The sequence below is a fragment of the Oncorhynchus gorbuscha genome, linkage group LG05 (genome assembly GCF_021184085.1).
Source record: "Oncorhynchus gorbuscha isolate QuinsamMale2020 ecotype Even-year linkage group LG05, OgorEven_v1.0, whole genome shotgun sequence".
Classification (NCBI taxonomy): Eukaryota; Metazoa; Chordata; class Actinopteri; order Salmoniformes; family Salmonidae; genus Oncorhynchus; species Oncorhynchus gorbuscha.
The window spans coordinates 8,294,125-8,319,576 of NC_060177.1; the positions used below are offsets into that span (position 1 = coordinate 8,294,125).

General features: G+C 46.1%; 2 protein-coding genes across 2 annotated transcripts in view; one reads left to right on the forward strand and one right to left on the reverse strand.

The window, feature by feature from the left end:
* The window catches only part of LOC124035489 (integrin alpha-11-like), a 204,844-nt gene that overhangs the window by 114,613 nt on the left and 64,779 nt on the right, over positions 1-25,452 (forward strand).
* Positions 1-25,452, reverse strand: part of LOC124035348 (integrin alpha-11-like) — a 79,484-nt gene that overhangs the window by 29,291 nt on the left and 24,741 nt on the right. The window contains exons 3-11 of the mRNA XM_046348813.1: positions 16,636-16,745; positions 14,445-14,536; positions 13,955-14,069; positions 13,656-13,783; positions 13,305-13,453; positions 12,890-13,034; positions 7,059-7,224; positions 6,865-6,935; positions 1,432-1,576 (exon numbers count right to left, since the gene is read on the reverse strand). Coding sequence (XP_046204769.1) covers positions 1,432-1,576; positions 6,865-6,935; positions 7,059-7,224; positions 12,890-13,034; positions 13,305-13,453; positions 13,656-13,783; positions 13,955-14,069; positions 14,445-14,536; positions 16,636-16,745 — 1,121 coding nt within the window. The remainder of the gene's footprint in view (positions 1-1,431; positions 1,577-6,864; positions 6,936-7,058; positions 7,225-12,889; positions 13,035-13,304; positions 13,454-13,655; positions 13,784-13,954; positions 14,070-14,444; positions 14,537-16,635; positions 16,746-25,452) is intronic.

The window sequence follows — 25,452 nt, forward strand, 5'->3', positions numbered from 1 at the left end:
GAGGCTTCAGTGTGTTAGTAGAACAGGTTTGTGAACTTAGCCCCTGGACCAGCTGGATGAGGGGACTGAGGCTTCAGTGTGTTAGTAGAGCAGGTTTGTGAACTCAGCCCCTGGACCAGCTGGATGAGGGGACTGAGGCTTCAGTGTGTTAGTAGAACAGGTTTGTGAACTCAGCTCCAGGACCAGCTGGATGAGGGGACTGAGGCTTCAGTGTGTTAGTAGAACAGGTTTGTGAACTCAGCCCCAGGACCAGCTGGATGAGGGGACTGAGGCTTCAGTGTGTTAGTAGAACAGGTTTGTGAACTCAGCCCCAGGAACAGCTGGATGAGGGGACTGAGGCTTCAGTGTGTTAGTAGAGCAGGTTTGTGAACTCAGCCCCAGGACCAGCTGGATGAGGAGCCTGAGGCTTCAGTGTGATAGTAGAACAGGTTTGTGAACTCAGCCCCAGGACCAGCTGGATGATGCGACTCTTTTCTTTGCTCAGCTCTTGGCATTGCAGTGCTTGGTAATGATATGAGAGGGGGTCACTGTATTTTAGATGTTTCCAAAACTTAATTGCTCTTTTTTGAGTTTTTATTAGTAGTGGATATTGGCCTAATTCTGCCCTGCATGCATTGCGTGTAGTTTTCCTCTGGACATGTAGGATAATCTTACAGAACTCTGCATGCAGGATTTCAATGGGGTGTTTGTCCCATTTGATGAAATCTTGTTTTGCAAGTGGACCCCACACCTCGCTGCCATAAAGTGCAATTGGTTCAATGACATATTGACTTTAGTTTTAGCCTAATTTGAATAGGTATTTCAATTTGAATTGGCTTTTTAATGGTGTAGAATGCCCTGCGTGGTTTCTCTCTCAGTTCATTCACTGACTCATTAAGGTGTCTAGTTGAGCTTATTTTTAAACCTAAGTAATTGTAGTGTGTGCAGTACTCAAAATATTTTGTACCAATTGAGAACTTTGGTCTAATTCCCTGAGATCTCTCTCGCTCTCTGTCTCTCTCTCTCTCTCCCTCCCTCTCTCGTATGAGGACCGTAATCCTTTCTGTGTCTGTCTGCATCTATCCCTTCTCCCTCTTCTCCCTTCTCCTTCTTCTCTCGGTCTTCCTCCTCCCTCTTTCCCCACCCCTCTGGCAGTGAGCATGTCCAGACCCATACCTCTGCCCTATATTCCTAATGAGGCTGGAATGGCTTCCGTGGGCAGGCATGCAGGCCAGCCAGCAGCTGATGAGAAAAGCAGAGGGCCTTATAGGCAGGAGGAGTGGTGGTAGGGTGGAGTGGGACGGGGTGGGATGAGGGGAAGTTGGATGGGGTGCAGTGGGAAGCGGTGGAGCAGAAGAGTGGTTTATAGAGAGGGCTGCAGCGAGGCCTGTCCCTCTACCCAAACCAAACCCCTCTGTGACGAATCCTTTAGATGGTCAATTCCTCCCTCACCTAGGTAGGCGCCGTGGTTCTTCAGCTCCTCTGGGAATTCCTGTGAGTAGGAGGACTTGGGTGGAACCACCTTCCCCTGCCGGGTCTCCTTCAGGACGGCTCCATTCCAGTCGTAGGCCCCTGGTGCCCCCACCAGGATCCCATCCTTGAGGGACAGACAGGAGACAGGCACTTAGTGTGAACATTAAAACATATTGTAACATTGTGTGTATGTGTGTGTGTGTGTGTGTGTGTGTGTGTGTGTGTGTGTGTGTGTGTGTGTGTGTGTGTGTGTGTGTGTGTGTGTGTGTGTGTGTGTGTGTGTGTGTGTGTGTGTGTGTGTGTGTGTGTGTGTGTGTGTGTGTGTGTGTGTGTTTGCGCTAGTGATTGTATTGCCATTGGTTCAGCAGGCAATGATGGTAAAATGGAGAAGGTGATTAGTACACAGGATGATGATGATGATGATGATGATGATGATGATGATAAATAAATCCTTTCTCTCTAAATCAAATCATCCTTCCTCATCCTTCCTCCCAGGCTACAATCCCCAGCCTCCCTCCAGTCCCCAGCCTCCCTCCAGTCCCCAGACTCCCTCCAGTCCCCAGACTCCCTCCAGTCCCCAGACTCCCTCCAGTCCCCAGCCTCCATCCAGTCCCCAGCCTCCCTCCAGTCCCCAGCCTCCAGCAAGGATATTTTTGCAGAAACTTTAAGAGTTTGATGACCGTTCACTCGTTCTGCCAACAACAGCTTAATAAACAATAAATCAGTCAAAACATAAGTCTGCCCACATTCATGATATTTTCCTTCGTTTTCCTCCCAAATTGATTTAAAAGCCATTGGAGACATTTGAGAGGATAATAAGTAAAGCTTGCATGGGTCCTCTAAATGAATAAAGTGTTGGACAAACGTTCTCTCTCACACAAACACGTGTTCCATCACCTGTATGCACCACACAAACACGTGTTCCATCACCTGTATGCACCACACAAACACGTGTTCCATCACCTGTATGCACCACACACACACACACACACGTGTTCCATCACCTGTATGCACCACACAAACACGTGTTCCATCACCTGTATGCACCACACACACACGTGTTCCATCACCTGTATGCCCCACACACACACGTGTCCCATCACCTGTATGCACCACACAAACACGTGTTCCATCACCTGTATGAACCACACAAACACGTGTTCCATCACCTGTATGCACCACACACACACACACGTGTTCCATCACCTGTATGCACCACACAAACACGTGTTCCATCACCTGTATGCACCACACAAACACGTGTTCCATCACCTGTATGCACCACACACACACGTGTTCCATCACCTGTATGCACCACACAAACACATGTTCCATCACCTGTATGCACCACACAAACACGTGTTCCATCACCTGTATGCACCACACAAACACATCAAACACACACACACGTGTTCCATCACCTGTATGCACCACACACACACGTGTTCCATCACCTGTATGCACCACACAAACACGTGTTCCATCACCTGTATGCACCACACAAACACGTGTTCCATCACCTGTATGCACCACACACACACACACATGTTCCATCACCTGTATGCACCACACACACACACACACACACACATGTTCCATCACCTGTATGCACCACACACACACACACATGTTCCATCACCTGTATGCACCACACACACACACACATGTTCCATCACCTGTATGCACCACACAAACACGTGTTCCATCACCTGTATGCACCACACAAAGTAATAGGAAAGAATGTTGATGAGAAACATTACAGGTTTTTCATTATAATATGTTTAGTAGGGGCTATTTTGGGTCTGTGTCATCAAAAAGGACAAAACACTGTTACCAGTAACCAACCAGTTTTTTTACATTTTTATTTTACCTTTATTTAACCAGGCAAGTCAGTTAAGAACATATTCTTATTTTCAATGACTGGGAACAGTGGGTTAACTGCCTGTTGAGGGCAAGCAGATTTGTACCTAGTCAGCTCGGGGTTTGAAGAAGATGTCCAACGCTCTAACCACTATGGGTAACCACATTTGTTCATCCTACGCTGAATACATGTAATTTTTATAATGACAGAGTTCCCCCGATAATCTAGTCCCTCCTCTGCCACGGCTATGCAGGTGGAACATTTTCCAAAGGTTAATACCAGTTAGCATACGCTGACAGAACATTTTCCAAAGGTGTACCAGTTTTTTTTCCAAAGGTTAGCTACCAGTTCCCCATACGAATCAGACAGAACATTTTCCAAAGGTTAGCTAGCAGTTAGCATACCACAGACAGAACATTTTTTTAAAGGTTAGCTACCAGTTAGCATACAACAGACAGAACATTTTCCAAAGGTTAGCTGCCAGTTAGCATACGACAGACAGAACATTTTCCAAATGTTAGCTACCAGTTAGCATACGACAGACAGAACATTTTCCAAAGGTTAGCTACCAGTTAGCATACTAGAACATTTTCCAAAGGTTAGCTACCAGTTAGCATACGACAGACAGAACATTTTCCAAAGGTTAGCTACCAGTTAGCATACGACTGACAGAACATTTTCCAAAGGTTAGCTACCAGTTAGCATACGACAGACAGAACATTTTCCAAAGGTTAGCTACCAGTTAGCATACGACAGACAGAACATTTTCCAAAGGTTAGCTACCAGTTAGCATACGACAGACAGAACATTTTCCAAAGGTTAGCTAGCAGTTAGCATACGACAGACAGAACATTTTCCAAAGGTTAGCTACCAGTTAGCATACGACAGACAGAACATTTTCCAAGGTTAGCTAGCAGTTAGCATACGACAGACAGAACACTCTTGAACTACTTTCCACTTCCTGGGACATGGAAACGTTAGGTCGCTGAGCGACTGATTCACAGATTGACCCTACATCAACTTTTGACAGCTGTGTGGTGCTAGACTCTGTGGGTATCTGTTTTGGTGGTGGTGCACACTGTTTCCATGGTGATGTAGCCTCAAATAGTCCCCACTATACACCCTTATTCAGGCTTGTTGAGATCTGAATATATGCAATAAAGACTACCTGAAACATGTCCATTCTCATCGTCCAACCTGCGGCCATTTGCACACACAACTGGGTGTGAAACAATGCGATATCTGGGAATCCCTTTTCAACATTATTACTCTGAGTTGGAGGAAGAAAACAAACAAACAGATCTCTGGCTAACTGGACTGAATTGGTCTGAGTATGTAGGACTTCAGCAGAATCAAGCTGGCACACTCCACATTCAACAAAACCATCTGGTCTTTTGGGACACTTTTTCTCCTTTATTAAGGCTCCCGAAGTCTTTCCAATAAGTTATCCTACTCTCAACACTGGGTTGCGTTGGTTGAGAAAGTGCTATCCCTGGAATCCAGCCTTCTGGAGTATGGAATGTCCAGCCATCCCAGTCAACCAGCTGCAGTTTCACTATTTATTGTTTTAAGAAAAAGGGATATATTTATTGTTCCCTCGTGGTTGTGCTTCAACTGTTTCGTTGAACTGGAAAATCAAAGCTATTGCATCAGCCCTTGAATCTGGGACGTTGGAGAGAGTAAAAAGAAAGACAACAAATGAAGACTGGTACATGAGAGAGGATGGTGATGAAGCTACAGTAGAAAACAGAAACATGTCCATTCTACAGTAGAAAACAGGAAGACTGGTACATGAGGGAGGATGGTGATGAAGCTACAGTAGAAAACAGGAAGACTGGTACATGAGGGAGGATGGTGATGAAGCTACAGTAGAAAACAGGAAGACTGGTACATGAGGGAGGATGGTGATTTCAAGACTGGTACATGAGGGAGGATGGTGATGAAGCTACAGTAGAAAACAAACAAGATCTGGTACATGAGGGAGGATGGTGATGGTAATGAGGGAGGATGGTGATGAAGCTACAGAAGACTGGTACATGAGGGAGGATGGTGATGAAGCTACAGTAGAAAACAGGAAGACTGGTACATGAGGGAGGATGGTGATGAAGCTACAGTAGAAAACAGGAAGACTGGTACATGAGGGAGGATGGTGATGAAGCTACAGTAGAAAACAGGAAGACTGGTTCCAATAAGTTAGGGAGGATGGGGTGATGAAGCTTGAGAAAACAGGAAGACTGGTATCCCTGGAATGAGTATGGAATGGTGATGAAGCTACAGTAGAAAACAGGAAGACTGGTACATGAGGGAGGATGGTGATGAAGCCAGTCAAAGACTGGTACATGAGGGAGGATGGTGATGAAGCTACAGTAGAAAGCAGGAAGACTGGTACATGAGGGAGGATGGTGATGAAGCTGTGGAAAACTGGAAGATGGTAAAGCATGAGGGAGGATGGTGATGAAACCAGTGAAAACTGGAAGACTGGTACATGAGAGGATGAGTGATGAAGCTACAGTAGAAAACAGGAAGACTGGTACATGAGGGAGGATGGTGATGAAGCTACAGTAGAAAACAGGAAGACTGGTACATGAGGGAGGATGGTGATGAAGCTACAGTAGAAAACAGGAAGACTGGTACATGAGGGAGGATGGTGATGAAGCTACAGTAGAAAACAGGAAGACTGGTACATGAGGGAGGATGGTGATGAAGCTACAGTAGAAAACAGGAAGACTGGTACATGAGGGAGGATGGTGATGAAGCTACAGTAGAAAACAGGAAGACTGGTACATGAGGGAGGATGGTGATGAAGCTACAGTAGAAAACAGGAAGACTGGTACATGAGGAAGGATGGTGATGAAGCTACAGTAGAAAACAGGAAGAATGGTACATGAGGGAGGATGGTGATGAAGCTACAGTAGAAAACAGCAGGAAGACTGGTACATGAGGGAGGATTGATGAAGCTACAGTAGAAAACAGGAAGACTGGTGTCATGAGAGAGGATGGTGATGAAGCTACAGTAGAAAACAGGAAGACTGTCAGAGGGAGGATGGTGATGAAGCTTCAGGAAAGACACCCCAACATCTTTTAAGGGGCGGCAGGTAGCCTAGTGGTTACAGCGTTGGACTCGTAACTGAAAGGTTGCAAGAATCCCCGAGCTGACAAAGTAAAAATCTGTCTTTCTGCCCCTGAACAAGGCAGTTAACCCACTGTTCCTAGGCCATTATTGAAAATAAGATTTTTTTCTTACTTGCCTAGTTCCATAAAGGTAAAATATAAAATAAAAACTCTCTGGTGAGATGTTCTTTCAGCCTTCTCTGCTATGCTATGACCCCCTGGGGACTTCAGAGTTTCTTATTCGCACCTCTGGAAGGTCAAAGTGGAACAATGACTGTCGTCAGTGAGGGGTTCCTTAATCAGGATGACCTCAGCATCACAGCAGGCCCCCCAGGAACCTGGAGAGTGAGGGATGGGATGGGGGGGTGGAAACCTGTCAGGAGTAGGAGAGAGGTGTGTGTGTGGGGGGGGGGTATACTGGCAGCAGTGGTGAGACTCACCTCCACGAAGTGTGAAGAGAAGCCAGCCTGAGACATCTGGAGGCCAAAGGCTGTCCCGTTCTTACTGGTCCCTGTAGAGGAAGACCAGGTGAGTTCAGCAGGGGGAATTATTTTCTTTGAGAACAGGAAAAGGAAATGAGTTGGGTCTAGTTTGTGGTTTACAGATGGCTGTTTTACAGTGTTATATGGAATACCTTCCAAACTGAAGATCCTATCCCCAAGCGCGTCCACAATGTCCTTCAAGGCAGACTCATCAGTCACCTTGAAGAAGTGCTTGTCATCAGGGTCACTAGCGATATACTTGATTTCATTCAAGAATGCCTCTGGGTTGATTCCACGCCGGTTGTAGTAGCCAAGCACCTGGTGACAACCAGACAGAGACATCAATCACCAGACTTTGTTGTAGAGTGCCCTACTATAGAGCCATCTCACTTATGAACTGTGACTCAACAATCCTTTTGCCCACACAAACCAATAGGGAAACTGGCACACTTTAGATAGACTTAGAATTTTAACCAGAGAAGGGTGGTTCCAACTTCCAATCCTTTGGTGGACTGTGTCCCTGCTGCCTGCTGTCACAAATTCCAGCTGTCAGCAACCAAATGAACTCAGCACCTCCCTTCTCTTCTTAGATGCCCATGGCCTGGTTTGACTGGGCCCCTCACCTCATCATCTATGGGCTGAATAAGCTCAGGAGAACCCCATGCCAAAGCGGGCTTAACCAAAGTGTTCTGTGGGCTTGGAAAGATCATTCACACCTTCAACCACTTGGCTGGCTGTGTATATACATTTTGAGAGGGCACTAAACCGTTTAGGCTCTGTTTAATACCCTGACAACACCGCTCTGTCGGGTGTGCAAAATACATTTAGAAATCTACGTTATTCAATTATTGCACCCACACTGCTCGCGCGCGTCAACGAGCGTCTGCGATGCCAAGGGCTAAAATAGAACTCCTTTCTATTTCTGATGCAGATCGCACTGCAAGTCCTGCCTCTCCCATCTCCTCGTTGGTTTATAGAAGCAGGTACCCACTTACCATCTCATCATTGGTTATACCCACGTGAGTGACTGAAAGACGAACGAGGTCGATGGCGGTAACGCACCTAATTTATGAAAGTTGCCAATCGCAATGTAAAGTCAAGAGAAGAAAAAGCCTAGAAGGAGGAGAAATGACTAGAAAAGAGTCGGTTGACTGTTTTATGCGTGGATTAATTGTCGGAGTAGAGGACCTTGTGCATTTCAGGTAAAATAACAACTCAATGTTTATATCCCAGGACAAATTAGCTAGCAACAGCAAGTTAGCTAAATAGGACAACTTAGCTACCAAGTGGAAGCTAGCTAGCTAAATAGGACAACTTAGCTACCAAGTGGAAGCTAGCTAGCTAAATAGGACAACTTAGCTACCAAGTGGAAGCTAGCTAGCTAAATAGGACCACTTAGCTACCAAGTGGAAGTTAGCTAGCTAAATAGGACCACTTAGCTACCAAGTGGAAGTTAGCTAGTTAAATAGGACCACTTAGCTACCAAGTGGAAGCTAGCTAGTTAAATTGCCATAAATGTTTAATGCTTTTCGACCTGTCCCCAAATGAATGTAATTGATTCAGTGTTTGTTTTGATATTTTAACCTGCGTGTCGTTATCACGTTTGGTGTGGAGGGACAATAGACATTGATGCACGATGGCGTACGCGCTCAGACGGTTTGGGTTCCGTGTAAACCTCTGTACCCTTTGGAGCACTGGTGAAGCTCACATCACATCTGTGAAGTCACATCCCAATGTGTGCTGAAAGTGTACATGTCCCAAACCAGAAAAAAAATGAACATTGTACTACAGTAACTGTAGCCACCTTGTCATTATGGAGGCACGAAGCAGTATTATGGTAGTTAGTTGAAGAGAGTAGAAGAAGCAGCTAACTAACTGTAAATACATTTAACAACTGTGGCAATTCTACTTTCTATATGTCAGTTCAACAGTACTATATAGAGCCATGACCACATGGAACTCTATTCCACATCAAGTAACTCATGCAAGCAGTAAAATTGAATTTAAAAATACACATTATGGAACATCGGGGACTGTGAAGCAACACAAACATAGGCACAGACACATGCATACACACACACGATAACATGCGCACTATACACACACGATAACATAGATTTTGTGTTGTAGATATGTGGTAGTAGAGTAGTGGCCTGAGGACACACACTTAATGTGTTGTGAAATCTGTTGTTAATGTATTGTAATGTTTTTTAAATTGTTTAACTGCCTTAATTTAGCTTGACTCCAGGTAGAGTAGATGCTTCCTTGGCAGCAGCTAATGGGGATCCATAATAAACTACAACATACAAATGTTAGCTAGCTAGTTAAATGTGAGGTGGAAAAATTAACTTACTATCAGTTAGCTAGTTAGTTACTTCTCCTTTTCTATTTACTAGCTACCATAACATTACCTCATGCTGTTTCCAGTTATGTTCACATTTAGTGAACAGCAGGAGAGAGGAAGGAGACAGAGAGGATGACTCACAGTGATGATGTAGCAGGAGTGACTCACAGTGATGATGTAGCAGGAGAGAGGAAGGAGACAGAGAGGATGACTCACAGTGATGATGTAGCAGGAGTGACTCACAGTGATGATGTAGCAGGAGAGAGGACAGGAGACAGAGAGGATGACTCACAGTGATGATGTAGCAGGAGTGACTCACAGTGATGATGTAGCAGGAGAGAGGACAGGAAGGAGACAGAGAGGATGACTCACAGTGATGATGTAGCAGGAGTCACTCACAGTGATGGTGTAGCAGGAGAGAGGACAGGAAGGAGACAGAGAGGATGACTCACAGTGATGGTGTAGCAGGAGAGAGACAGGAAGGAGACAGAGACGGTGACTCACAGAGATGATGTAGCAGGAGAGAGGAAGGAGACAGAGAACTCACAGCGATGATGTAGCAGGAGAGAGGAAGGAGACAGAGAGGATGACTCACAGTGATGATGTAGCAGGAGAGAGGAAGGAGACAGAGACGGTGACTCACAGTGATGATGTAGCAGGAAAGAGGAAGGAGACAGAGACAGAGACGACTCAGTGATGATGTAGCAGGAGAGAGGAAGGAGACAGAGAGGATGACTCACAGTGATGATGTAGCAGGAGAGAGGAAGGAGACAGAGAGGATGACTCACAGTGATGATGTAGCAGGAGAGAGGAAGGAGACAGAGACGGTGACTCACAGTGATGATGTAGCAGGAAAGAGGAAGGAGACAGAGACGGTGACTCACAGTGATGATGTAGCAGGAAAGAGGAAGGAGACAGAGATGGTGACTCACAGTGATGATGTAGCAGGAGAGAGGAAGGAGACAGAGACGGTGACTCACAGTGATGATGTAGCAGGAGAGAGGAAGGAGACAGAGAGGATGACTCACAGAGATGATGTAGCACAGTGATGATGATGTAGCAGGAGAGAGGAAGGAGACAGGAACTCACAGGATGATGTAGCAGAGACAGGATGACTCACAGTGATGATGTAGCAGGAGAGAGGAAGGAGACAGAGAGGATGACTCACAGATGATGTAGCAGAGAGAGGAAGGAGACAGAGACGGTGACTCACAGTGATGATGTAGCAGGAGAGAGGAAGGAGACAGAGAGGATGACTCACAGAGATGATGTAGCAGGAGAGAGGACAGGAGAGACAGAGAGGATGACTCACAGTGATGATGTAGCAGGAGAGAGGAAGGAGACAGAGAACTCACAGGAGATGTAGCAGGAAGAGGAAGGAGACAGAGAGGATGACTCACAGTGATGATGTAGCAGGAGAGAGGAAGGAGACAGAGACGGTGACTCACAGTGATGATGTAGCAGGAAAGAGGAAGGAGACAGAGACGGACGGTGACTCACAGTGATGATGTAGCAGGAGAGAGGAAGGAGACAGAGAGGATGACTCACAGTGATGATGTAGCAGGAGAGAGGAAGGAGACAGAGAGGATGACTCACAGTGATGATGTAGCAGGAGAGAGGAAGGAGACAGAGACGGTGACTCACAGTGATGATGTAGCAGGAAAGAGGAAGGAGACAGAGACGGTGACTCACAGTGATGATGTAGCTCACAGTGATGATGTAGCAGGAGAGAGGAAGGAGACAGAGAGGATGACTCACAGGATGACTCACAGTGATGATGTAGCAGGAAAGAGGAAGGAGACAGAGACAGAGACGGTGACTCACAGTGATGATGTAGCAGGAGAGAGGAAGGAGACAGAGAGGATGACTCACAGTGATGATGTAGCAGGAGAGAGAAGGAGACAGAGAGGATGACTCACAGTGATGATGTAGCAGGAGAGAGGAAGGAGACAGAGACGGTGACTCACAGTGATGATGTAGCAGGAAAGAGGAAGGAGACAGAGACGGTGACTCACAGTGATGATGATGTAGCAGGAAGAGGAAGGAGACAGAGACGGTGACTCACAGTGATGATGTAGCAGGAGAGAGGAAGGAGACAGAGAGGATGACTCACAGAGATGATGAAGCAGGAGAGAGGAATGAGACTGAGGGGATGACTCACAGAGATGATGTAGCAGGAGAGAGGAAGGAGACAGAGACGGTGACTCACAGCGATGATGTAGCAGGAGACAGGAAGGAGACAGAGAGGATGACTCACAGTGATGATGTAGCAGGAGAGAGGAAGGAGACAGAGAGGATGACTCACAGTGATGATGTAGCAGGAGAGAGGAAGGAGACAGAGACGGTGACTCACAGTGATGATGTAGCAGGAAAGAGGAAGGAGACAGAGACGGTGACTCACAGTGATGATGTATGCAGGAAAGAGGAAGGAGACAGAGACGGTGACTCACAGTGATGATGTAGCAGGAGAGAGGAAGGAGACAGAGACGGTGACTCACAGTGATGATGTAGCAGGAGAGAGGAAGGAGACAGAGAGGATGACTCACAGTGATGATGTAGCAGGAGAGAGGAAGGAGACAGAGACGGTGACTCACAGTGATGATGTAGCAGGAAAGAGGAAGGAGACAGAGAGACGGTGACTCACAGTGATGATGTAGCAGGAGAGAGGAAGGAGACAGAGAAGGAGACTCACAGTGATGATGTAGCAGGAAAGAGGAAGGAGACAGAGACGGTGACTCACAGTGATGATGTAGCAGACTCACAGTGATGATGTAGCAGGAGAGAGGAAGGAGACAGAGACGGTGACTCACAGAGATGATGTAGCAGGAGAGAGGAAGGAGACAGAGACGGTGACTCACAGTGATGATGTAGCAGGAGAGAGGAAGGAGACAGAGAGGATGACTCACAGTGATGATGATGACTAGCAGATGAGAGGAAGGAGACAGAGACAGAGACGGTGACTCACAGTGATGATGTAGCAGGAGAGAGGAAGGAGACAGAGGTGACTCACAGTGATGATGTAGCAGGAGAGAGGAGGAAGGAGACAGAGACGGTGACTCACAGAGATGTAGCAGGAGAGAGGAAGGAGACAGAGACGGTGACTGACTCACAGAGATGATGTAGCAGGAAAGAGGAAGGAGACAGAGACGGTGACTCACAGTGATGATGTAGCAGGAGAGAGGAAGGAGACAGAGAGGATGACTCACAGTGATGATGTAGCAGGAGAGAGGAAGGAGACAGAGACGGTGACTCACAGTGATGATGTAGCAGGAGAGAGGAAGGAGACAGAGAGGATGACTCACAGAGATGATGTAGCAGGAGAGAGGAAGGAGACAGAGACGGTGACTCACAGTGATGATGTAGCAGGAGAGAGGAAGGAGACAGAGAGGATGACTCACAGAGATGATGTAGCAGGAGAGAGGAAGGAGACAGAGACGGTGACTCACAGCGATGATGTAGCAGGAGAGAGGAAGGAGACAGAGACGGTGACTCACAGCGATGATGTAGCAGGAGAGAGGAAGGAGACAGAGACGGTGACTCACAGCGATGATGTAGCAGGAGAGAGGAAGGAGACAGAGAGGATGACTCACAGTGATGATGTAAGCAGGAGAGAGGAAGGAGACAGAGACGGTGACTCACAGCGATGGCATAGCGGGTGATGCCATCCTTCTCGCTGTCCTCGATGGCCTGTTGAAGGTCAGGGCTGTCATGTGACTCCCCGTCAGTGATCACGATCATCACCTTCTTGGCGCCTCGTCGGGCTCCTCGTTTGAATGCTTCTGAGCTGTGGCATGTGATTTATTCAACTCATATTTGAAAGGTTCAAAGTTTACAGCCAAAAAGTGGGATTTGAGTAATAACCCAGAATAAGGTAACAAATACAGTATTTTATCGTCTTTTATTACTATTACCTAGTGTCATTTACAATAATTTACTGTACGTCATTATAGTTGTACTTGTTGTGAGATACAATAGACAGGCAGCTTCCAATACTATACTGATTGAATATTAGGGATATTGCTGATGTGGTTTCATATCAGTTAGGGAGTTTTACCGAGCGACGTTGATGCCGAGTGCCGTGTTGGTTTCCTCTCCACCTCTCTGATGGATGTTGCTTGCTCTCTTCACCACCTCCTCCACCGACTTGTAGTCATTCAGATGGAACTCGTGCACCACCTTCTCCCCATACTGCACCACTCCAACCTGAACCATATCACGCACATACATTATAACAGGTCTGGAGGGACAAATCACGTCTGCTTTTTCATTCTACTAATCATCAACATGGACTCAGACAACATCATCCTTTGACACTCCAGACCTCGAGTTGAATCATGAATCAAAACTGGGGCATAACAGGCAATTCAACCAGGTTAGCCAGAGCGACACATTTCCCACAACTCACCTGTATCTGGCCTGGTCCAATGTAGAACTTCTGTAGAATGTTGATAAGAAAGGCTTGCACCTCCGTCCAGGGGTAGATGGAGTTGGAACCATCCAGAACGATCACTATATCCATGTAGGTCTCACACCCTAGCAGAGGAAGACACACAATAATGTCTGAACTGCACCATCAATGCAACCTTTATGGTTGAGCAATGGCAAACAGTCTAATGCATCAATAATAATCAATAATGACTTGTACTTATGGAAGAAGATCCATAAAACATTGCCAAACAGGGAAGGGGCGGGCTCTGTATTTACTCTGGAAGGCTGGAGCTATGGTTTTGGAGAATTTGAAGCTGGCGTTGACTCGAGAGCATATTCCAGTGCTGTAGTATGAGCTGCCACACTCATAGGACCACAGGGGTCCACAGACCTAGACAACAACACACAAGAAAGCACATTCAGCACAGCATGAATGAGACATGTACCGTGGGCCTACAGTGGATGAAAAGGTCATCAGAAAAACCAAATGTGGTTCTTCACCACAGGAGGTTGGTGACACCTTAATTGGGGAGGATGGGCTCGTGGTAATGGCTGGAGTGGAACAGGTGGAATGGTATCACATACATCACATCCATGGTTTAATGCCATTCCATTTGTGCCGTTCCAGCCATTACTATGAGCCGTCCCCCTCTCAGCAGCCTCCGCTGTTCTTCACAAACCCCTGAAACTCACCACCAAGTTAGTCTCTGTGGAAACCACACATAATCACACTATACTTTTGATAGACTGGGTGTTCATCACTAACCACAAAGCTGTTGTCTTTGGGGTTGGTTGTCAGCGTCATCCCCAGCCTCATCTTGTCTTTTCGCTCGGCGACATTAGTCAGAGAAATCCTTCCTTGAGGAACAAGAAAAGACAGAGTCAAAGAAATAACTATGTTTATTCTAACACTGATGTTTCTACAGATTTTGAAGACTTTTTTGCGTATATTTTTTCACTTCTGCTGTGTACCTGCGGACAAGTCGCTTCACAGGCTTTTGCAAACCCAATGACTACACATGGCAGTTAAGAAGATGATACCAAATCTCCCAACGAAAGGACGGAACACCTGTGCTTTGAGGCAGTGTGCAGAGCATGTTACTACAGTGGGCTAAATCAGGGTCACACACAGCGTTTCTTGGTAGTCTTAAACAAATCTAGTCTGAAACAAAAGTAGACACTTCACACATGGTTATTGGCTTAAAAGAAGACACCTGTACCGTGTCAGATATAGAGTTGAAATGTCGTTGCATCCCAATATGACACTTTATATACATCACAGAAGACTGAAATATAATAAAACAGCAGATTTTCAGCAGGTTTTTAAAAATAATGTTTATTTAATTATGACAAATATGAACAACATTCCACCCGTGAGGCCATTAGAAAGGCGACTTGATCATTTGACTGCAGGAAAGGAGCTTCTGGGAACTAGGTTTGTTACACTTGTCAAGCCAGGAGCAGCAGTGTCTACACCATACAATATCTGCCAGCTAGTTCACACATCTCGCTGTGTCTCTCTGTACAACACAGTGCAGATAGGTCTCATCTAAGGAAACATGTGGACGTGTGGCGTGATGCCTAGGAGGATGTGGACGTGTGGCGTGATGCCTAGGAGGATGTGGACGTGTGGCGTGATGACTAGGAGGATGTGGCGTGATGCCTAGGAGGATGTGGACGTGTGGCGTGATGCCTAGGAGGATGTGGACGTGTGGCGTGATGCCTAGGAGGATGTGGACGTGTGGCGTGATGCCTAGGAGGATGTGGCGTGTGGCGTGATGCCTAGGAGGATGTGGACGTGTGGCGTGATGCCTAGGAGGATGTGGACGTGTGGCGTGATGCCTAGGAGGATGTGGACGTGTGGCGTGATGCCTAGGAGGATGTGGACGTGTGGAGTGATGCCTAGGAGGGTGTGGACGTGTGGCGTGATGCCTAGGAGGATGTGGACGTGTGGCGTGATGCCTAGGAGGATGTGGACGTGTGGCGTGATGCCTAGGAGGATGTGGACGTGTGGCGTGATGCCTAGGAGGATGTGGAGTGATGCGTGTGGGACGTGATGCCTAGGAGGATGTGGAGGATGTGGCGTGATGCCTAGGAGGATGTGGACGTGTGGCGTGATGCCTAGGAGGGTGTGGAGGATGATGGACGTGTGGCGTGATGCCTAGGAGGATGTGGACGTGTGGCGTGATGCCTAGGAGGATGTGGACGTGTAGCGTGATGCCTAGGAGGATGTGGACGTGTGGCGTGAAAGGATGTGGACGTGTGGCGTGATAAGGATGTGGACGTGTGGCGTGATGCCTAGGAGGGTGTGGACGTGTGGCGTGAGGCCTAGGAGATGTGGACGTGTGGCGTGATGCCTAGGAGGATGTGGACGTGTGGCGTGAGGCCTTGTGGACCCTCTCACACAACCTATGAACACACGTATAATGGTGTATATGCACACACACTCTAATGGCTAAACTGTTAAAGGCGGAACAGCATGGTTCCCAGATTCCACTCACACACACCTACAACACACATAAGGTGTATATGCACACACACTCTACACACACACACACACACACACACACACACACACACACACACACACACACACACACACACACACACACACACACACACACACACACACACACACACACACACACACACACACACAATGGCTACAACACACACACACACACTAATGGCTACAACACACACACACACTCTACACACACACACACACACACACACACACACACACACACACACACACACACACACACACACACACACACACACACACACACACACACACACACACACACACACACACACACACACACACACACACACACACACACACACACACACACACACACACACACACTCTAATGCCTACAGCACACACACACATCAGTCTCATGAGGCACAGTAGGCACATGTCAAGTCTGTGAGAGTTGATAGTTCTGTACCTAGGTTGAGTTTGGAGCAGCTGCCATTGGACCGTTTCCCCAATGGGCATTTGTACACATCCCCTGTCTGGTGGTGACCATTGGTTTCATATGGAGCTCCCACCAATAACCTGTGAAACAGAAAACAAGACCGTTGAAATCCCCACAAAATGAATTGCATATTATAATTGTTTTGTATTAATAGTATTTGTTGTGACATTGTAAAAACATAGTGATAACATTGAAGGCACTTCTCCTCATGACGTTTCATCTGATAAGAAATAATGGTGTGAAAGAGATGACATTTAAACTCTGCTACGCCGATCTATCTGACTGGAATGTCTTTGCTAACTCAACAAACACACACCCAGTGAGTATCAGAGCAGGTATTTGAAACATTCGTGAACTTCCTTGTTTGTGACTGGCTGTGTTACTGTGGGAGCATGTTGACTTCTCCCCTGACGCCAGACTGACACGCACATAAACACACTGGCCTATAAACACTGTATCCACTCCACATTGGCCCTGGGAAGATTATCTCTCTCTGTCTCTGTCTGTCTCTGTCTCTGTCTCTGTCTCTCTCTCTCTCTCTCTCTCTCTCTCTCTCTCTCACACACACACACACACACACACACACACACACACACACACAGAGACAGAGAAAAAGAGATAGAGATCGCAAAAGGTAGATAGAGATCGCAAAAGGTAGATAGAGAAAGAAAGAAAGGAGAGCGGGAAATTGTGATGTCGGCGAGCATGCTGACTGAATCAATGACGAGGCATTTCACCATGAAACAATACAGGACGGGTCACCATGAGTTCTCCTTGGCTGAAACACAAGCAGGCTCAGAGTCCTTTGGTCATGACGTAGAGCTCAGGGGGAGACAGTTTGTCACTCCACTTTGGGGCTGAAACACAAGCAGGCTCAGAGTCCTTTTCTTTTTAAATTTTACCTTTATTTAACCAGGCAAGTCAGTTAAGAACACATTCTTATTTTCAATGACGGCCTGGGAACAGTGGGTTAACCGCCTGTTCAGGGGCAGAACGACAGATTTGTACATTGTCAGCTCGGGGGTGTGAACTCGCAACCTTCCGGTTACTAGTCCAACGCTCTAACCACTAGGCTACGCTGCCGCCCCCAGTCATGATGTAGAGCTCAGGGGGAGACAGTTTGTCACTCCACTTTGGGGTTGTACATCAGTGTCAGGTCACGATGCTCTTGTAAATGTCCTAGATGTCAGTGAAGGCTCTCGATAACTTAATGTGGTGGAGCATTTAAAACACTCTGTGTTTACATCAGGCTGGACAGATAAAAGCCTCCCGAAGTATCTGAGATAGAAGGGCTCTTTGTATTCTTGGGTAGGAACAAGATACTTTTCCCAAGACGTTTATGTGACAGGATGAAAACACAAAATGCAGAGGGGTTTTCTTGATTATCTCTTGACCTTTCACCTTGTAACACAATGTCTTGGTACATGAAGTTCTTCCAGGTGATGACAAACTTCACCTGATACTTCTCACACATAAACACAGATCTCCTCAAAGTTTAGCATATGATATCTTTAGATCAGACACCAACACATGATTACCATCCTGCAATATATTGTTATATTGTTTTACAAGAGCTTATGTTAATAACCTAAGCTGTCAACACAAGAAACATATGTAGCCTAAGACAAATCAAATCAAAATCAAATCAAATTGTACTTGCTACATGCGCCGAATACAACTGTTGGTTGCAGACCCTACAGTGAAATGCTTATTTACAAGCCCTTAACCAACAATGCAGTTTTAAGAAAATACCTAAAAAAGTAACAAATAAAAGTAACAAATAATTAAAGAGCAGCAGTAAAATTAAACTAGCAAGGTTATAAACAGGGGGTACCGGTACAGAGTCAATGTGTGGGGGCACCGGTTAGTGGAGGTAATTGAGGTAATATGTACATGTTGGTAGAGTTATTAAAGTGACTATGCATAGATAATAACAGAGAGTAGCAGCAGCGAATGGGGGGAGGGGGCAATGCAAATAGTCTGGGTAGCCATTTGATTAGATGTTCAGAGGGTAGAAGCTGTTTAGAAGCCTCTTGGACCTAGACTTGGCGCTCCGGTATCACTTGCCGTGCGGTACCAGAGAGAACAATCTATGACTAGGGTGGCTGTAGTCTTTGACCATTTTTAGGGCCTTCCTCTGACGTACTGGGCTGTACACACTACCCTCTGTAGTGCCTTGCAGTCGGAGGCAGAGCAGTTGTCCAGGCAGTGATGTACAGAGCAGTTGAGCCATACCAGGCAGTGATGTACTGGGCTGTACACACTACCCTCTGTAGTGCCATGCTGTCAGAGGCAGAGCTGTTGTCATACCAGGCAGTGATGTACTGGGCTGTACACACTACCCTCTGTAGTGCCTTGCAGTCGGAGGCAGAGCTGTTGCCATACCAGGCAGTGATGTACTGGGCTGTACACACTACCCTCTGTAGTGCCTTGCAGTCGGAGGCAGAGCCGTTGCCATACCAGGCAGTGATGAAACCCGTCAGGATGCTCTCGATGGTGCAATTGTAGAAACTTTTGAGGATCTGAGGACCCATGTCAAATCTTTTCAGACTCCTGACGGGGAATAGGTGTTGAACAGGGAGGACAGGAAGGAACTGAGCACGCACCCTTGAGGGGCCCCCGTGTTGAGGATCAGCATGGCAGATGTGTTGTTACCTACCCTTACCACCTGGGCTACTCAGTATAGTGGCATGCACAGGAGCAATTCACTCACCAGGTCAGTGTTGTCCCAAAGGGAAGGGACCACATTTACATTTAACATTGACATGTTAGTTATTTAGCAGGCGCTCTTATCCAATAAGGGTTAAGTGCCTTGCTCAAGGGCACAGCTTTGGTAGATTTGACCCGCTAGGCTACTTGCCAACACTTGACACCCCTTAATAGCAAAACCAGACCTCCATCAATTTACTGCCTGTAGTTATGGGTCAACCACACGAACCTCTGTAGTTTTAAAACATGTCTCCATCACATTGTTCCTATGAGGTAACATTTTAGTGGTGTGGTATACATAGGTATGGTATAATGGTTACCTAAACAAAACATGACACTTGACATGAACATCCTTGGTCATCTAAAACTACTATGATAGGTTTCTTGAGATTATGACATCATACAATATTCAAGTTGTAAAATGGTGTTATGTTCCCCAGTTTCTGTTATGGGTTTGTATGTGTTTGAATGTGTGTATTTCAGGAAATGGCTTCCTGAAGTCCAAAGCAGCTGATTGGTCGGCCCCATTTCAGATTGGTACTCTGACCCCGCCCTGTCGCCAGGAGATACAGCTGTCTGCCATTACCAACTCCTTCTGCAGCTTGAAAAGCCAGTGTTCCTTTGTCGGGAAGCAGGAGCTTCTTGGATGTCCTGTGTTGGATGTTGTGCAGAGACAGTTTAGTGGGAAGTATTTTGTAGCCGCTACTTCTGAGGTATGTGTGTGCCAACAGGACTGTGTTTTTGATTATTGAACTTGTTCACTCTAAGTTTGTATTGTTCTGTTTAATTTGTTCCCGGGGGGGGGAGGCACCTTGGCAGTGCTTAGGCAAGAGGCCTGCGGTCATACATATACTGTGTTAAGAAAATACATTCCCAGTAAACTGTAATATTCTCTGTCATCCTCTCGCACCTACAATCACATACCTAGTTGAGTGTAGCAGGGTATTGCGTTCCCTCCAAGAGGTGTGCGTAACACTGATATAAGTGCAGGTCATGTCAACTGAAACAGAAGCGTTGTATGTCACTGAATGTTTGGATAAGGTACCTTACTAACACTGACTTTTCTGATAGCTACTTTATTGTGGAAAAATGCATACTGAACAAAAAATATAAACGCAACTTGTAAAATGTTGGTCCCGTGTTTCATGAGCTGAAAATAATTATCCCAGAAATGTTCATTACGTGCAAAGTTTATTTCTCTCATTTTGTGTGCAAATTTGTTTACATCCCTTTTAGTGAGTGTTTTTCATTTACCAAGATGTGGCATATGAAGTTAAACAGCACGATCATTACATAAGTGCAACTTGTGCTGGGGACTATAAATGGCCACTCTAAAATGTGCAGTTTTGTCACACAACTCAATGCCACAGATGTTTCAAGATTTGAGGGAGCATGCAATTGGAATGTTGACTGCAGGAATGTCCACCAGAGCTGTTACAAGTGAATTGAATGTTAATTTCTCTACTATAAGCCACCTCCAGCGTCATTTTAGAGAATTTGTCAGTATGTCCAACCGGCCTCACAACCGCAGACCACGTGTAACCATGCCAGCCCAGGACTTCCACATCCTGCTTCTTCACCTGTGGGATCATCTGTGACTGGACAGCTGATGAAAATGAGTATATCTGTAATAAAGCCATTTTATTTATTGTGGGGGAATAACTTGTTTTGATTGGCTGGGCCTGGCTCCCCAATGGGTGGGCCTATACCCTCCCTGCCCTACCCATGGCGCCACTCCTACCCAGTCCTATGAAATCCATAGATTAGTGACTAATGAATTTATTTTAATTGACTAATTTCCGTATATGAACTGTAACTCAGTCAAATTGTTGCATGTTGCATTTATATTTTTGTTCAGTATACTTACTCTGACTGAGGTATGTGGTTGTCCCATCTAGCTAAGATGCTCTAGATAAGTCATTTAACAGACGCTCTTAATGTAGAATGTAGGAAAATGTTTGTAGGAAATGTTGAGAAATGTGACTCAAATCTGAAAGATTGCTCAGCTTCCTTCAAAAACTATCACATTTCCCAAGTGTATTTATTTGTATTGAAAAGAGAGAGAGATATAAATATACAAATATGTGCAACAATTCAGATCCTGGCCAAGGAGTGAAGCTGTTAACTGGGCTGCACATGCAGTGTATGGCAGCCAGGCTGAGACACAAACTAGTGTTGAGGGGACTGCGTCTGGGATCAACTGTCCAAGTCTCACAGACTCTGGAAATGATTTTCACCTCGAGCTCCAGCAGTGCTCATATTTTCATAGCTATTAATATCATGATTATTGCTGAGATTACTGCTGTCCTCTGGCACGGTGTGATACTGTAGACTGGGAAAGTTCAGGCTGGGACACAGCTACTTTCAGAGAAATGGGACCCATTGTTTCCCTTTGACTTCAAGGTCTCCTTTAACTCCCAGTCAGTTTCATGAAGAGCTGTTAAAACAATCATGGCTGAACATCCATTAAGGTCAGCCCTGTAGCATCATTGAGGATAAGGTAATGCTGCTATAAACAAAATAACCTGACCCTAAATGGACACCAGGAGGTACTCTCTCACAGTTACTGAGGAAAGCAGGATTTGCGGTTTGTGGAAGCGACATACCAGAGCCGAAGACATTAATGCGCTAATATCTTTCAGGTTTAGAGGAGGAAGGAGAGACGTTTATGCTACGAAACCGTACCTCTGCCCTTAACACGAGACTGCAACTTCAATGACATTGCTCTCTCATCACATTCCATGTGTGTATGTAGACAGGATCTGAATGGCTTTGGTCCTAATTTGCCAATCCCAAAAGTATTCAGCAACTTGCACTCTATGTTTCATAAGAGCTCTGTCAAGTCATTACATAACCGAATAACTCGGTAAAATTAGCATCTTTCAACCAACATGTCCAGACCAACTTTAAGCAAAGAGGACAAAAGATACATAGGTTTCCCAGAACCAGATTAAGCATAGTCCTGGACCTAACAGCTTGCTCAACGTAGAATATTGCAGAAGGTCCACAGCGTTCACACAATGCAGGTGTCAAAAACCATACAGTATACTCGTGTATGTCAAGTCTTCAGTCTTGTCCTTCAGCTTCAACAGTGTCAGGTTCAACTTTCAATGAAAGCTGAAGGTTCAGATAACAGGCAATAGTATTTTAACTGAACCGCTGAGGATTGGCTGTGGATTGGTTGAGGAACAGCTGAGGATTGGCTGTGGATTGGTTGAGGAACGGCTGAGGATTGGCTGTGGATTGGTTGAGGAACGGCTGAGGAAAAGCTGAAGAACTTCTTAGCCTCCCTGCGTCTCCAAGTGTTGCGTGACCCTGTGGACAGCTGGAGCGACCCTGTGGACAGCTGGAGCGACCCTGTGGACAGCTGGAGTGACCCTGTGGACAGCTGGAGCGACCCTGTGGACAGCTGGAGTGACCCTGTGAACAGCTGGAGCGACCCTGTGGACAGCTGGAGTGACCCTGTGAACAGCTGGAGCGACCCTGTGTCATGGCAGGGAAACAAACAGAAAGAAGTGAGAGTGGGAGGTATGGAGGTATAGAGGAGAAACTGGTGCGTGTGCCCATTTATCCCTGCAGCGCTCTCACATGGGGCTCGTCTTCAAACAGTCCTGGACGGACACGTGGGACAAACAAGCATTCTTGAAATGGCGACCTTTCCCAAAGTTAACAGTGTATTTGAACTAGATACTGAATTATGGAGAGTCATTATAAGCTTTCAGCTACATTGTTTTCCAAATCATGTGATTTGCCACATGATGGTTTCCCCTCAGGGACTTTCAATTTGGGGGAGCATTCAAAGGAATTTAAATTGTAACAATTACTGACATTGCCCATAAGCCTCTGTGCCAAATACCATAGCTCTTGTCGACTTTTTCCAGTCTTACAAAGAGCTGTCTGATTTTCTTAAAAGCTCGGCTTGGTATTTGGATAGGAACAACATCACAGTTTCACTCAGCTTGAAAATGACCATAAACGAGCCTTTTACGACCCAGAAAGTTCAGAGATTGCCTTCCTGAGGACTAACAGTAGAAAATAGCACTACCTGATCTCTACAGTATGTGCCAGTAGACTGGCTTGAGCAAGAACTCATCTTGGGACAATGCAATAAAGTGTCTATGGAACAATGGGTTTTCTGTGAAGTTTCTGTGGAAAGAAAGCAGGACTTCTTACAGTATCATGGGAATCTTCATAGCGCATCTGCTGACTTCAGTCTTTTTTCAGTCTATAGTTTCCTGAGAAAGTGATATAACATGGAGGATATTTTGCCATATCGACTCTTTCTCACCAAGTCCTTGCAGTTGCTTATCATCAACAGATAGTTTGTTGATAGTGTGACCATCTGTGGAGTATCTATATGGGACTATCCACATAAAGTGGTACCTTCTCTTTCCACAAGTATTTTAACTTTACAGTGAACAGACACTAAAGTGTTGAGGCATCCTTCAAACGTCAATTGACAGGTGCTGTCCTTGTTTGCCAAACAGACAGACAGACAGACACACAGACAGACATAGACAGCCAGCCTGCCTGCCAGCCAGCCAGCCAGCCAGCCAGCCAGCCAGCCAGCCAGCCAGCCAGCCAGCCAGCCAGCCAGCCAGACACATAAACAGACACACAGACAATGTACACAGTGACACCTATAAGAACAGTGAAAGTCTCACGTCTTAGGTCACCCACGGTGCCACAGCGTTCCACAAAAGTGTCATGACATTGGTGAACACACGCGGTTCTCCAACGGGTAGCCGTCTGCTACATCAAAGACACATGTCAACATTGAAAAAACTCAACTTCAGTACCCCTTTTCAAACCGTCACTACCCGCTGAATTCCTGGCATCACAGACTCATTCATCACTCCTTGAAAAAAGGCCAAGACTGCGACCCGTGACATTTGCACAATGCGAGCTGTGTTAACCAGGGGTCTGCTTCCCACATCACAGGCATGCTGCTGCGTTCAGGTTTCAGCTGATTGATATCTGGGGCAGTGGTCTGGGTACTGGTGGTCTTGGACTAAACACAGGCCAGCTTACCCACTGCCTAGTGACCAGAGAGTGGATTCCTGAGTGGCACGTACGCTGATAAGTCTACCCAACCCTATCCATCTAGTGGATGTCTACCCAACACTATCCATCTAGTGGACACCTACCCAACACTATCCATCTAGTGGACACCTACCCAACACTATCCATCTAGTGGACACCTACCCAACACTATCCATCTAGTGGACACCTACCCAACACTATCCATCTAGTGGACGTCTACCCAACACTATCCATCTAGTGGACGTCTACCCAACACTATCCATCTAGTGGACGCCTACCCAACACTATCCATCTAGTGGACGTCTACCCAACACTATCCATCTAGTGGACGTCTACCCAACACTATCCATCTAGTGGACACCTACCCAACACTATCCATCTAGTGGTTGTCTACCCAACATTATCCATCTAGTGGACACCTACCCAACACTATATATCTAGTGGACACCTACCCAACACTATCCATCTAGTGGACATCTACCCAACACTATATATCTAGTGGACATCTACCCAACACTATCCATCTAGTGGATGTCTACCCAACACTATCCATCTAGTGGACATCTACCCAACACTATCCATCTAGTGGATGTCTACCCAACACTATCCATCTAGTGGACACCTACCCAACACTATCCATCTAGTGGACACCTACCCAACACTATCCATCTAGTGGACATCTACCCAACACTATCCATCTAGTGGATGTCTACCCAACACTATCCATCTAGTGGACATCTACCCAACACTATCCATCTAGTGGACACCTACCCAACACTATCCATCTAGTGGACACCTACCCAACACTATCCATCTAGTGGTTGTCTACCCAACATTATCCATCTAGTGGACATCTACCCAACACTATCCATCTAGTGGACACCTACCCAACACTATCCATCTAGTGGACACCTACCCAACACTATCCATCTAGTGGTTGTCTACCCAACATTATCCATCTAGTGGACATCTACCCAACACTATCCATCTAGTGGTTGTCTACCCAACACTATCCATCTAGTGGACATCTACCCA